The sequence below is a fragment of the Sceloporus undulatus genome, chromosome 6 (assembly GCF_019175285.1).
Source record: "Sceloporus undulatus isolate JIND9_A2432 ecotype Alabama chromosome 6, SceUnd_v1.1, whole genome shotgun sequence".
Taxonomy (NCBI): domain Eukaryota; kingdom Metazoa; phylum Chordata; class Lepidosauria; order Squamata; family Phrynosomatidae; genus Sceloporus; species Sceloporus undulatus.
In genome coordinates, this window is record NC_056527.1 from 93,684,515 (window position 1) to 93,699,776 (window position 15,262).

Here is a 15,262-nt window from a genome sequence, read left to right on the forward strand (position 1 = left end):
GTATTTTCTGCAGAAGCCAAAGAAGTGCAGAATTTACCAGGCAAAGAACTCCTGATCAGGAGATGCTCAGTTTTAACTTATATAAGAGAAATGTAAAAATAATAGGGCCAAAATATATGAAATCCTGAGAGGTTGCTCACATGGAAGTGTAAATATCAATACAGACACCTCTCCTAACTCGCGGAGGGTGCAGAATGGATAACCCCATGAATTAGGAGACTCGCAGATAATCAAGCCCCATTGAAATGAATGGGGTGCACTCCTGCCCACGAGCATAGGGTGCACACCGCGGGAGTGCACCTCATTCACCTCCATGGATCATCAAGTCCACCAATTTCAAGTCCACAAACTTGGAGGGGCAACTATATTTCTTTTCAGACTTGTCAATTTCCATTGGAGGAAACAGAGTGGGGAAGGGCTTGGTACTACTCTACTCATGTGCAGAAGAATCCCGGGAGAGTAGTGAGTTCATAAGGCTAGTTAGTCTTCAGTGTACCTTCTTTCAAAGAATTTTTATACTGTAAATGTGTACATTCATCCTTGACATACATTCAACTTAAAACATGAGGAAATCAAGAATCCCCATATTTTGGATCAAACATTGATCAGAATGGAGACTGCAGTCAGAAAATCAGAAGACTACGAATGAGAAGAGTAGCTATGAAGGAACTGGACAAGGTCCTAAAATGTAAAGATATAACTCTGAATACACAAGTGAGGAATGTCCAAGCCAATGTATGCCCCATCACTATGGATTTTATCACACAGGGGAAAATCAGACGTTTAAAAAGGCATTTTCCTAGGGACATTCATGTGATCGTGGCAAAGATTTTCCCACACATTGCTCTTAGTGAGGACCTACCCAGGAAGAACCAAGAATGCTTCAGAAACAAATCATTCATGTTGCTGGAGCACTCCTGGTTCTTCCCGAGATAAGTCCTGTCTAATAATAAAGGGAAAATCTTTGCCGCGATCATGCAAATGTCCCAGGAAAACGCCTTTTTAAACCTCCGATTTCCCCCCATGATAAAGTCCTATGTATGGATGTGAGAGCTGGACAGTGAAGAAAGTGGATAGGAAGAAAACATGGTGCTGGAGAAGAGTGCTGAGGATATCGTGGAGGGCCAAGAAGATAAACAAATGTATCATTGATCAGATCAGATCAATCCTGAACTCTCCCTGGAAGTCAGGATGATCAAACTGAGGTTGTCATATCATGAGAAAGCATGACTCATTAGAAAAGACAATAATGCTAGGTGAAGGGCAGTAGAAAGAGAGGATGACCATAAGCTAGAAGGATAGACTCAGTTAGAAACGTCACAAGTATGAATTTACAGGTGCCAAACAGAGCAGTGGAGGACAGGGGAACTTGGAGATGTCTCATCCACAGCGTCAATGTGAGTTAGGGTTGACTCAAGGGCAGATAACAACAACAACAACAACAACAACAACGTGCCCAGGACCTCAGTCCAGACTCTCCTGTGAAGCAATGCTCCTTGTTTGCCCACCTCCATCCCTCTGACATGCAATGGAATGGCCAGTTTCCTGGGACACCAGAACACTGCTGGAACAACCTCTGTCTTTTGTTGCCATGACAATGACAGGCAAAGCCAACAAGGGAACTGTGTTGTCATGGCAATGGGGGGGTCTCCTAGTCCTGCCTCAATAGGAAATCAAGAGAAAGATAGAGTCTCTGTTGCTAGAACAGGAAATTAGAACAGGTGTAAAGCGTTCCTACAAATATTTCAAAGCAGGTAAAACAAGTCTGAAAATGCATGTGCATGCAGAGAGTGGAAACACAGAAAAACAGAGTCAGAAAAATCAACCTTCTCTCTTCTGAAGCCAGAAGTGGCAATGGTGTGGTTATGGAGGCCATTACAAATACTGAAGAAAATGAGCATTTTAGAACTATAGAAAACCCTGTTTAGTGTCCCCCAAAAATCACTCTGTTCCTATATGCATAAAGCTCCCTCAATCCTCTGCATTCAGTACCTCTGTCTTTCAATTATTTGCAGCAACCCGGGCTGTTAATTACACAGTCCCAAGTTGCTAAGTAAGAAAACTGGTGCTTAATTAGCCAGCAGGAAAGATTGATTTGGAGACAGTGCAGGCATCACACAATGTTCTTCTGCAGGAGATGCCCAGCTGTGACCTTATGAAGGATAAAAACTCTCTGCCCACTTGAGTGAATTCGAAGACAGGGATCTAAAAACTCCAAATTTTGGACTAGTATGCAATCAACACTGAAGTGTGAAGTTGCCAGCGACTGCGTTACCAAAAAGGCAGGGTTGCATGCACACAGTTTAAAGTTATCTTTACTATGGGCCACTGCAGAATTTTGGAATCCTATCTTTGTTGGCACTGTGATTCTATATTGAGAACGGATCCCCCGCAAAAACAGAAGGCTCTCAGCACTCATAGGTGTAGTCCAGGTGAAACCTACAAACATCCCCTCACAACCTAGGGTCTCATTTGTCTGTAGACCCCTTTTTCTGCCTAAAACCATAATGCAGATACCATGATTTAAATATCAAGTCAGATTTCCAACGCCACCCCAAACTGCTACACGATGAAGAAATCCTGAAAATCTCATCCACAATTTTGTTCTCATGTGGTTAAAATAATAAAACATGAAATCTGGAACAGGAAGGCAGGGGGCTTGGGTCCTCCTTGTCTAGGCTGGCAGGGGAGGCAGAGCTTCATCTGAATAGATCTGACAAAACTGGGCTACCAAGACACCCGTGTACTTGAGCCTCCTCAGGCATTATCAATCAGAAGTATACTAAATGATCAACCACTAATATTAAGACAGTTGTTATAATTTAGGCCTCCCAGGAGTTTTTTTAAAAAGCATCCTATCATCTATTCTATCCTCATCTATCCTTACTTGGGAGTAAGCTACACTGAACAAATGGGAGTTTATCAGACAAGGGAATTTGGAAGTATAATCCAATGGCAATCTGAATGCAATCAAGGGGTTTAAAATTATTGCGTGATAACCCACTACACGCAAATTCGGGCAATGGGAAGTCAGTCCGAACGCAATCATGTGGTTTCACGTTATTATATGATAGACTGCCACACGCAAATTCAGACAATGGCATGCTATTTTCGGGCAATGGGGAGCCAGTTTAAACACAATGTGCATTCACGTAATTGCGCTAAACTAGCAACTTTAAGTGAATGTGTTCTGGCCCCGCTTTCTTTTCATTCGAATTTAAGAGAAATTCCTCCTGTTTGATAAACTCCATGGAGGGCACTTCTAAGCACACATGGTGTTTTTATTAGTTTTCGTATTTAAGGACGTTTCAATGATAATGGATGAGAAAAGTAATTTGCCCTTCCTCTCCATATACTCATAACTAAACAAAATCAGTAATGATCCATCCTACTAATGATGAGCACCTCCCCTCAAACACACACACCTCAAAAAACAGCTCTGGGATCCCTATAAGAAAGGTGTTAAATTATTACAGAAATTATAATTAATCCACACAGTGGAGTTTTGACTTGCACACTATGTGCCAGGGCTAGTTCTGGACATCTGTTAGAAATTCTGGAATGAAACATTTACAGATACAGAAACCTGTCCCTGCACAGCCTTTGCATTTCTTGAAATGCAGTGACTGGATGGATATGAGAAGTTATAGTTTCACCTTCAGTTCCATGTCCATCAAATGGGACTACATGAATACCTCCCTCCTACAATATTCCTTTCCTTGTCCAAGGATAACTCCACTCCTACATTTCGTGCTGTCTTTGGTGCCAACATATACCACAACCACATGCCCCATCAGTCTGTCTGCAGTATGTTATACCCTCAAACTTCACAGCAAGCAAACAAATTATCATTTCATTCAGAAGCCCACATTTTAGAATCAGTTTGCAGGCTCCAATTCTGTGGTCACACCACTCAAGCATAGAATGTGTTGCTGGAAGCAAAATTCAGCATCCTAAGAATTTGTGTTAAAATACCAAACGTGTGGTCTTTACTGCCACAAAGAGATGCTTCAAAATATGTGGGCCGAATGACATCATAGAAAGCAATAATAAGTGTGTTCATGCCAACAGATGCTCCACTGTATTGTGCGATGTTTCCAAGGGCCCATGGCTAAACACAATAAAATCTTATGGAAATGTTGAAAAAACAGTGTGGGCACCAACAGATTTTCGAGTCATCATTGGCTTATTTAGGAGCTCCAAATAATTGTTACCCTTCCCCATGACAAACAAACAAACATTTATAACTAATCATCTGAATTGTTAATTGGTGGCCATTTTCTGAGAGCTAAGACATTAAACAACTAAAAAATTGGAGCACATTCTAATTATAAAGCCAGTTCCAGTGCAATATGTACATGTTCATGTGTAAAGTCAATAATGGGATGTAATGGACACAACAAGATATAAGAAACTGATCCCAAAAGAGAGTGAGAGCACACGCTACATAAAGCAGTTGACTTATCAAGCAGTAAATTACACTTCTAAAAGAAAACAGTCTCTAGTTCCACCTTGTATGAAATATAATGGATACTGCCCTATACAAGCAAAATCAATCATGCAGAATATAAGCAAACTTCCTTAATATGCACAATTTATATAGGCCACATAATTTCTCATTCCTTGGTGCAGAATTCTAATTTGTTGTTGAGGCTGAAATACAAACTATGTTGGCAAGCCCACTCTGCAGCACAGGTTTTAGTTTTTCTGACTGTCCAGAATGGACCTAATTGCAACCCAGGCTTTTAAAAACCTGCCCTCCACTTCCTACCAAGCATTCTGTTCTTGTAACCTACACCACATCCTCTTCAAAATTTGCCCATAACTAATGGCTTGGAAAGGCCATGGTGGTGCCAATTGAATTAATATCAAAAGCTCTTGGGATTCTTCTAGAAATCCTGTCCTTTCTAGATAATGAATGCCATTTATTTCAGAGCATTTGTCCTTACTTAGAACACTCTATCAAGTATGCAATAGACCAGAGAATTGCTCATCTATCAAAGAATTTAAAAGCATTCTAAAAGCAAACTACCATAACCAATATGCAGCCACAAGGTTCAGATGGGACAAAGTGGTCCTGGGTGTCCCTTTCTATCAGTGATATAAAACAGTGCTAGTGAAAGGACCAGTGTCAGTCCACAAGCTTTTGGCTGCCAGTCCATTGCAAATGAAGATGCTAGCCACAGATGCTGGCGAAATGGCAGAAAGAAACTGTTCTGGAACATGGCCAAATAGCCCGAAAAACCCACAAAAAACTATGCATGCCAGCCATGAAAGCCTTCGACTTTACAAAGTCCCTAGAGCTGAGCAGAAGAAAAGAGGGACAACTTGTAGTAAGCTTGAGTCCCATTCAGGTGGAAGTATCTGTACCTCTTACCTGCTACCCTTTCTACTGTTAAAAGACACTTTCACCATATGATTGAGTCAGATCCATATATTCGTTGCCATCCTGTTAGTTTGACTCACAGAGTTCAGGAGAGAACAAGAGGAAGCAGGCTATGTCTTTGTTGGTTTTACACCATTTTCAGTTGAAGTGCTGTTGTCTCAAACAAAATTGGAAAATTGGTACCTCATGGAAATTGCTCCTATAAATATAAAGTAATATACAAACCTCTCTTTAAGTTGCTTAATACTGGACAAGATTTCATCCTTTTGCACTCTTGCTCTAGCGCTAAGGTTCTCAGTCTGCAGCCCCTCCAAGTAATCTTCAACATCTGTTTGTGGAAGAAGTTACAGAACAGGAAGACAGAAGAATTAATTTCCGTATAAATATAAAAGCTAAAACTGTCGAACTACTACAGTTGGCCCTCCGCATTTGCAGCTTTGACTATTCCGAATGTGATTATTTGTGGATTTGATTAATATGGTCTCTCTAGGAATCTGTAGGTCCTACAGCACAACTCTGCCAGAAGTTGACCATAGAGTTCCTAGGCATTTGTAGGCCCTCCAGCATGATTCTATGATCAAATTCAGGCAGATGTTGACCATACAGTTGCACTAGAGGACCTGGGGATTCCTAGAAAAGCATTTTCTCAAGTAAAATGAATAGTGGTGTTTTTTTTATTTGCAGCTTTTCCACATTCACTGGGGTCCTTCTCCCCTAACCCTAACAAATGTGGGGGGACCACTGTAGTCCAACAATCTAGAAACACAGGCACAGCAACCTAGATCAGTGGTTCCCAAACTTTGGTCTGTGTGTTTTGGACTTCAGCTCACAGAAGCCCAAGCCAGTTTGGCCAACATTCAGAAATTATGGAGGCTGAAGGGTATTGGTATTCGTGTGTGTGTGTGTGTGTGTGTTGTGTTCATCTTAGTGTTGCCATAAGTAGGGAATGGCTTGAAAGCAAATAACAAACACAGGGAGGAAGCAATAGACCTGTACTTGGAAACCTATTTCTGTACATGAATTTTATTCTCTGCATTTAGACACATTGTCTGGGACTCCATCACACATTACATGATTTTGTTACTTGGATACCACATGTACATGAAATGGAGAGACACAGTCTCTTGTCTGGGACATGCACATTTGTTGCATATGTACCTTGCATTTTTAAGCATATATCCATTAAAAGACAGATGTGTAAAGCAACTCTCATTTCAATGCCACATCAAGCCAATGAATGAACTGAACTATAATAAAAATGTCAATCACTACTGCAAACCTGCAAGCCCAGCCTTCCCCTCCCACTCCCATTTCCAGAGCCGTCTGCCATGTTCATAGCACCAGGAAATGAGACAGAAAGCCTGGCCATAAAGTTTCAGAGTGGATCAGGAAGAGCAGCATGTAAACCACTCAAGATTAAGTTGTGTTAGTTTTACGGCTTGTCTGTGATATTATAAAACATCAAAAAAGAATACAGACAAGCAAGAAGCAATCTCAGCTACAAATATTCCACAGGGAGGAAGAAAAACAATGAAAGGAGGATAGATGGGGAAACATGATGGAGAACAAAATAGCAAATGACCTTTTAGGCTAAACCCAATGTTTAATTTCTAAAGAGGAGTGCCACTCTCCTTATCTGGTTGGGAACACACTCAGAATTTCAGTATATCAGATTCCAATATAAAATGTCCTTTAGGTCGGCAGCAAAAAAAAAAGTGTGTCTAAGATGAGTCCACCCTAACCAATTTAGGGAAACAAGATCACAACTGTTCATGTCCAGAAGCTGAACCAATATTAGAAGAGCTTGGAATATTTTGTAATAGTAATGAGTTGTTGTTGTTGTTGTTGTTGTTGTTGTTGTTATGTGCCTTCAAGTCATTTCCAGGCTATAGTGACCCTAAGGCAGGCCTATCAAAAAGGTTTCTCAGTAAGTTTCTTCAGTGGGAGTTTGCCCTTGCCATCCTCTGAGGCTGAGAGAGTATGACTTGCCCAAGCTCTGAATCCTGGTCTCCAGAGTCACCGTTCAGTGTTCAAACCACTACACCATGTTATTCATTATTTATTACTTTATTAACACATTACTTTCGGGGAGTTAGTATTTTAAAAATAGGAAAATGCTCAAGATCTCCAATAATGTCTCCTCCAAAAAGTATTCCACAGTAGCAATAAAATGTTACTCATTTTACATACACACCAAAAAGGAAAGGACATTACAAGTCCTTATGGTGTTTCATAAAAGGGATGACATTATGCCTCTCAGTTTGACACCAGTTTAAAGAATCCTGGGGATTTTATGAGGCGCCAGAGCGCTCCAACAGACCAGGCTGAACACCTGTTAACAATGAAAGGAGCGAGGGATTTTCTAGAGTACATAGCACTATTCATCAATATGGTATCCCCCACATATTTGGGCCTCAATTCTCGTTGTCCTCCAATATTGAATCTACTCACTGTAGCTGGTTTTAACTTGTGTAGGGGGGCAATACATCACAAAAGGCTGTTATACGAGAAATATTTCCCTCACCACTGAGTACACAGATCTTTTTCGTAGATTTGCTGGGATTAGGGTCCAGGCTTCTATGCAGTTTCCAGCGTTAGCTATTCCTGTTTTATAAATTAATTACCTCCTAATACTCTGATGGTGTTGTAAACTAACTCCCAGCACACACACAAAATTGAAAGTCTACCCATGCAAAAGATCAGTACAATCCAGTTTCCTTATTTCTCATCTGTGTCTTCCAAATGATATGATCGCTTCTGACGACACATTAGGCAGACGTGGCCGTTGACTCAAAAGCCTGTCTTTCTAGCTTGTGTAGATGGAACATACCTTTCCTATCGGAAGGCCTAGAGACTCTGCAGATTGTTAAAGACGCAGCAAGTTTGATGTAGGAGAGCGTGACATGCAATTAATCTCCATTCATAGCCTGTTCTACTTGTCAGGAAAGGAAGGCTCCTTCTTTAGAAGGGGATCCGAAGACTTCAATTAAAAACAGTCAGCTAACAAGAAAATAATCTGAGCTAAAGGAAAGGTGGCAGGTGCCGAAAATGAGTTGTTTACGAGAAATGTCAGTTTGAAACAATAAAGCACAGAGCATTAAAAAAAAATTGAAATGAGCTGCCTGCACCACATCCTCCAATTTAAGGCGAGGAAACCCACACATTCAGCTAAGAGAGACAACCAGCTTCAAGAGGCAAGTTTCACAGTCCAGTCCAAAAATAATTAATTTTAAATTGAAGTAATCAGACCTTAGTGTTGAAAAGCTGCTTTTTAGTGTCTTGACTTTGCCCAGAGACATGTCAAATTTTGGTAAGAGAGCCAACAAGCATATGCAAAGTCTGTTTTCCTCAACAACTCACTCACAAGCTTTGCATTCGAATCACAAAAAGTAACCTGAAGGCAACACCTCTGCAATCCTTTTCCCACTGAACATTCATTTTCCCTTGGAACATCAGACATGCCCACTCCAGTAAGCAACCTGCCACATATTTAGCAGAGCAAACTTTCCTAGGATTGAAGATTAAAAAGTGGCAAGAGAATTTCACCCGTAAAATGTTTGTATATCCAACTACTGCTAAAGGAGCTGACCTAGTAAATGAAAATTTGCAACCTTAAACAGGTATGCAAATGAGATGAAGGGAAAGTAAGACTCGGTAGCAGTGTAGTGTGTAAGGTCAGAATAAGCTGGGTCAGTCAAGCTATAGCTAATTCCTTAAAAAATAAAAATAAAATAAAATCCAGAAGTGGCAGAACCCCAAAGGTGCTTGAAAACTTCCATCATTGTATGTGAGGCTGGTTATGGGTGCACAAATGTACTCTCAACTTGCTCAGATATATTTTGTGATGGCACATTTTCTCTTGCTGGATTCTGGCAGTGGCAACAGATCACAGGGCAGGGCTTAGTCAACTCTAGATTTAAGCTAAGATCTGGGGATGCTTTAAACTCTGCTGGAAAAAAATGATAGCAAGCCAGGCATCATGGTTACACGTAAGGAATGTCTAATAGACTTGGGGCCACAATTCATGGGACAGTAATGGTACAGAAATGGCTACCAGATGGGAAGAAGGCTTGTCCCCAGTTTTCCACCCCAGAATCTTTCATCCATGTTACTATGGTATGAAGTTCCTATGCAGAACTGGTTCATTTTGAACAAGCAGCAGAGGTTAAGCTGTCCCTTTTTTTATGAATATGTATCATTATGCCAAGAATCATGCCTGTATGCCTACACATACAACAGTGAGTTTGTATAGCCTGGATACAGAAGTATCATACTCTTAAAATAATCCCTACCAATTGAAGATGGCCTTTCTATTGTCAGATGTCAGTGAATAAATTTTGGCATCACAATTAAAACATCTACAGAAACATACATCTGATCACCCCAAGAGTAATACTTCATTTTCCTTCCTACAAATGAATATAAGCCACTCATACAAGAGAAAAACAGTATGCTTCAGGGTTCAATGCACCCTTTATCTCCGGTACCCCAGTTTAGGGGAGGATTAAAATTCATCTCTTCAAAATTGAATCTCACACATTGTAGCTCAATGCAGTGAATTTTCGTTTTCCAAGATGGAGCATAAAAGAGCGCTCCCGCTCCCCAGAAAGTCAACGTGTATAGTAACGAAGACTGGCGGACATGCTTTGGTACCGGAGGTTCAAACCATTCCACCATCTATCACCTGGATTTGTTAAAATATGGACACAACAGATTAAATATGCAACCATATCCTGAGAACAAGCCCCATCAAATTTGGAGGCCTTAGTTTGAAGGAAATCTGCACAGCTGCAGACTGTTGGTTGAATTTATTCCAGCAAGGCAATGAATAGTGTTATACTTTTAATTTTTTAATGTCACATTCCACCCCATATTCAGTGATATCCATCACTCAAAGATAAGCATTTAGTGTTTTATTTGTGTGTTGTTGTTGTTGTTGTTACATGCCTTCAAGTCATTTCTGATTTATGGTGACCCTAAGGCAAACCTATCATAGTATTTTCTTGGCAAGTTTCTTCAGAGGGGGTTTGCCTTTGCCATCCTCTGAGGCTGAGTGTGTGTGACTTGCCCAAGATCACACAGTGGGCTTCCATGGCTTAGTGGGGATTTGAACCTGTGGAAAGAGCGACACTTTGAATTCTTGCTGCTAGCAAGGTGCTGGGTTTGCCCACCCCCACTATCTCCAACTTTGCTGTGCCACAATTCCCAAAAGAATCTCAAGATATTGAGAAAAATAATGGTACTTCAAATGCCCTAAAGGTTCCAAACAACGGGGAACAAAAGTTATCATAATACATAGTCAAGAATATAAAAAAAGGAGCAGGGCTGGGAGGTAAAGCTGGATGAGCATCAAAACCCTAAGTGACAGGCCTAGTTATTCAAAGGAACAGTGTAGTTACCTGCAAAGATCTCTTGTACATCTTCTGGAAGGATACCGCCTGCAGTTTGCATTTGGGGACAACCTTGACCTTAAAAAGCAAACCAAGAGACAAGCCCAAATCCCTGCTGTGGCTGTTCGCTTCTCTTACTATTAACAACAGTCTGAAGAAGAAAGGAAGCATCAGAGGTAAAACAGACAGAAAAGAAATGGGGAAGGACTATTTGTTTTGAAGGCTCCTCCTTTGCAGCTGCAAGCTCCTCCAGCACAATAGGAAAACCTGAGTAGATACCTATGGGAGGAGGCAGCAAGTGCAGTAAGATTGTGGTATTCAGGCATAGCTCTCAGTTTTAAATTTTGAGTTCAGGCTGTATCCTATGCCTGCATAACTGGGAGTAAAATTCTCTGAATTAAGCAGGACTTTCAAGCAGACAGTCATAGGACAGCAATATTAATAGTCCTAAACACCAAAACCAACTCTTTCATACCTCCAAACATTTCAGAGGTGAAAACCAGGAAACATCTGGCTAAGCAACATCAGAGTGTGGTCAAAGGGGCAAACTTTAGTAATGAGAAAGAACAGACAAAGTAGGAGAGGCTACAGCAGTTTGATTTTGCCTGAGCCTACTGGGAAGACAAGATTGTGTCCCGTCCTCTGCCTTGAGTCCAAGTTACTTTTGCACTTTGAACTTGATTTCCAGCAAAGCTAAAGACAAAGAGGGGAAAGTGGGAAGAGGAGAGAGAAACTGGGACATTTTTTAAAGCAGTAGAAAAAGTGGATTAATTGGAGAGTCTTTTTCAAATCAGCACAACTGGTGTGTATGCTCTGTCAGATACTAATGCTGTGGTGTTACAGTACCTTGCAAACTGTTTTAAGCCAACCCAGATGCATTTGGTTGGAATGCTATTGATGGCACAGATGTACATATATATATTGTGAAATGTTGAATATGTCTATTTTGGTTAATGATGCTACTGGCTATAATGACACTGTTGGTAGATCTTGAGAAGGGATGTTGGAATAGTAAGATCTATATTTGAGTCATTCTAGGGGTAATGGTGAGCTACTGAGAATGCAGATGATCTTCAGCTGTGTATATATAGAGCTAATTAACTTTTGAGCCTTCATAATGCTAGCTTTTGTTGTAACCCTCTCTTTTACTCACTCTATTCTTAGCCTTCTTTCCTCTTGTATTATATTTGTGTTATTTGCTTCAATATAGTTTGCATTATTTGCTATTTTGTTATTGTGCTTGCCATTATTACTATAGTGTATTTTATATCTCTTGTATATATTGGTTTTATATACTTTTGTTATATACATTGTTTGTTACCCTTTTAAACAAATATAGATAAAGCTTACTTATAGTACTCTTTGTTTTGGGGTCTTTTCAAATCCATTGTTTCAACAGGTGTCCCCTCATTTTTCTGAGTAGCACCTAGAGTTCCCAGGTGACAAAGGCAGGGCTCTTTTTTTAAATTTTTATTTATTTATGATTAACAAGACATACAAATTTTATAGAAACATAAAACATATAAAACAAATAAGCATATAAAACATATTTACATTGCAATACATTTAACTGTCATTAACTATATATGTATGTATGTCTATACACTAGATACCTCTGTTTTAAGAGCATGATTAGGTTATTTAAACGGGTATACGACATTTTCTTTCTGTCGTCATCTGTTACTTATAAATTATTTTGCAGCATGTCATTCCATTAGGGTTGTTGTTGCTTAATTCTTTTTTCTTTTCATTCCCATAACTTATTCATTTTTTCCCATTTCCTTTGGAAATTTTGATCTGTCTTTCCGTTAATCATCATGGTTATTTTATCCATTTCCCTCAGTTCATTTACCTTTATTATCCATTCTTTCTTTAAATCTTGTTTCCCCACTTTCCAATACTTAGCAAAAGTTAAACGTGCTGTAGTTATTATATACAGTAAAACATCTATTTCTTCACGGCAAAGTTTTCCCTTAAGGTCTTCAGTAATATTTAGTAAATACATTTGGGGTTTCTTTTCTATTTCCCATTGTGTGGTATATTGAATTGTTAGGTGAATCTTTCTCAAAAAGTTTTTCGCACACTTACACTCCCACCACATATGAAACAAGGGCCTGTTACAGACAGCCAAAATAAAGCTCCTTCGAGTCACAGTGGAGGTATGATGTTTCAATGATGCATGCGTCCTAACAGTCCAGAAGCCGCACCAAAGCCAAACGCCAGTCCTGAGGGCTGGAGTGTGGCTTTGGTGCAACCTCTGGACTCTTAGGACGCATGCATCATTAAAACACCATACCTCCACTGTGACTCGAAGGAGCTTTATTTTGGCTGCCTGTAACAGGCCAAGGTTGCTCTTGTACTCCTACTGGATCTGTAGAAAAGGTAATTTCAGCAAGTGCTGAAAATCCTCATTCTACAAAAGTATTAAAGGTAAAGGAGCCCTATCCCTTATTTTTCCTGGCAGCTCTGGTGGTACCCTGGGGCTGTCTTTGAGGATACATTATTATGTGTATTATTTATTGCCAATAAATAATTTATTTATGTGTATTATTTATTGCCAATTCCTTCAATATGATCTGGGTTACCTAAAGAATTCTTTTCTTCCCCCCTTCACTCTTACAACAACCCTGCGAGGTAGATCAGACTGAGAGTAAGTGATTGGCCCAAGACCACACTACGTTTTCATGTCTCAGTGAGGATTCAGTGAGAACCTGGATCTCCCAAATACCACACCAACACTTTAATCACTGCACACACTTAATCTACAATGTGAACATCTTGCAGCCTGCTTCTGTGTCTTTGTACACAAAATAAAATTTATATTCCACTGACTTGCTCTTAAGTGTATATCAAACTAAGGACTCCACTGCATATAGTTATTAGTCAGTATGTGTAGCTGCAATGAAACAAAGTGGACCTGGTTTCTGAAGTTTAGGGTGGAGAAAGTTAAGAGGGAAAAGGATGTGGTATGTTTGAAACAGATAGAGTGCAAGATTAATTGCCAGATGTGTTCTGTCGAGGTGAATGTAGCATTCCCTTATAAAAACTGCTGTCCCTGAACTATTTAACCCAGGCCTCAGGTTCTGATGGTTATTTTTAAAACCTATGTTCCTGCAAACTAAAGAGCATAACACTTCATAGGTAGGGGCTCCATTTCTCTCATCACCGAAGAACGACTGCCTGCCCACATATAAAATGACTTTTTTCTTAGAAATTACTAACTCCATGGGTTTACTTTGTTGTCTTCTTGCCTTTGAACACATGTCTCCTTGATGTTGTCACAATGTATTAATTTCCTTTCTTTGTAAACCTTTTATGTTAGCTGAAACTCCTAGTAGTGCTGCCTTTGGCTGTTATCATCATACATTCTACTGATTCTTTTAAAGCTATGATCTTGTGTCTATGGCCCTGTACAGACAGGCCAAAATAAAGCTGCTTCAGGCCACTTTGGAGGTATGCTGTTTAAATGATGCATGCGTCCTAAGAGTTCGGAAGCCATGCCAAAGCCACGCTCCAGTCCTAGGTCTGTACAGGGTCTAAATTTTTCTGGATGATGTCACAGAGAACTCAATGGAGCTTACATCTGAGTAGATAATAGGCACTGGATTGACCTGTTAAAATCTACGTTTTGTACACAGCCATACTCTCATTCACCACTCAGAGAAGTTGAACCAATTGATTTTTCTCTTGTTGGGAAACAGAGAATACATGTGCATCTGAGCACACTGGAAATTTTTCATTCCAGTTAGCATGAAAAAGGATGAGCATGAAAGTGGGTGTATAGAAATGGTATACTCAATAGATGCCCCATGTATCCCACCTATCTGCAAAAATTTCTAAGGAGCACTTTGTTACACATAATTCTCAAATTCTTGAGATATTTCAGCCCCCCCCCCCCCCCGCCACCTTTGGAAGAATAGTAGGGTTTTTGTGATATTTGATTTTTTTTTCCCAAACATGGAAAGTGAGCATAGATGGAGGAATAGTTTAAAGCATTGTAAAGGACAGGCAAAATTTCATCACTCCCACATTAGATCTCTAAGAAGACAGCAACAACCCTCCTCTGTTCTCTGCTGCTGCCACCTACTCTTTTATTTTTATATACACACAGCTGAATTACACCACAAACTAAGCCTTACTAGTAAGGAATGGGAAAGAGGTATGCCCTGGTTCCAGATGGGTTTCATTTTCTGTAAGCGTCTCTAGCATGCCACCTCTCTAATAACTGAAAGGTGTTTGGCAACTTTGCCAGAGCTTTTAAGACCATCACCGATTCCATCAACCCTTCCTGCAGGGACGTAGCCAAGGGGGGGGGGGGTTTGGGGGGTCCACCCCCCCCCCTTCCATTATAAAAATGAATGATGTGTGCTGCTGCACCACCGCGCCCAAGCCCCATTATAATGGTAGCACTGACTCTGGACCCGCCCCTTCCTAAAATCCTGGCTACGTCCCTGCTTCCTGTAAATCATTACTTCAAAGTTCTGCT

The 15,262-nt window shown here is 40.2% G+C and overlaps 1 protein-coding gene across 1 annotated transcript in view; it reads right to left on the reverse strand.

Moving 5' to 3' along the window:
• The window catches only part of SKAP1 (src kinase associated phosphoprotein 1), a 341,941-nt gene extending 331,025 nt beyond the window's left edge, over positions 1-10,916 (reverse strand). The window contains exons 1-2 of the mRNA XM_042476003.1: positions 10,786-10,916; positions 5,612-5,714 (exon numbers count right to left, since the gene is read on the reverse strand). Coding sequence (XP_042331937.1) covers positions 5,612-5,714; positions 10,786-10,837 — 155 coding nt within the window. The 5' untranslated portion in view covers positions 10,838-10,916. The remainder of the gene's footprint in view (positions 1-5,611; positions 5,715-10,785) is intronic.
• Between the last annotated feature and the right edge of the window lie 4,346 nt (positions 10,917-15,262).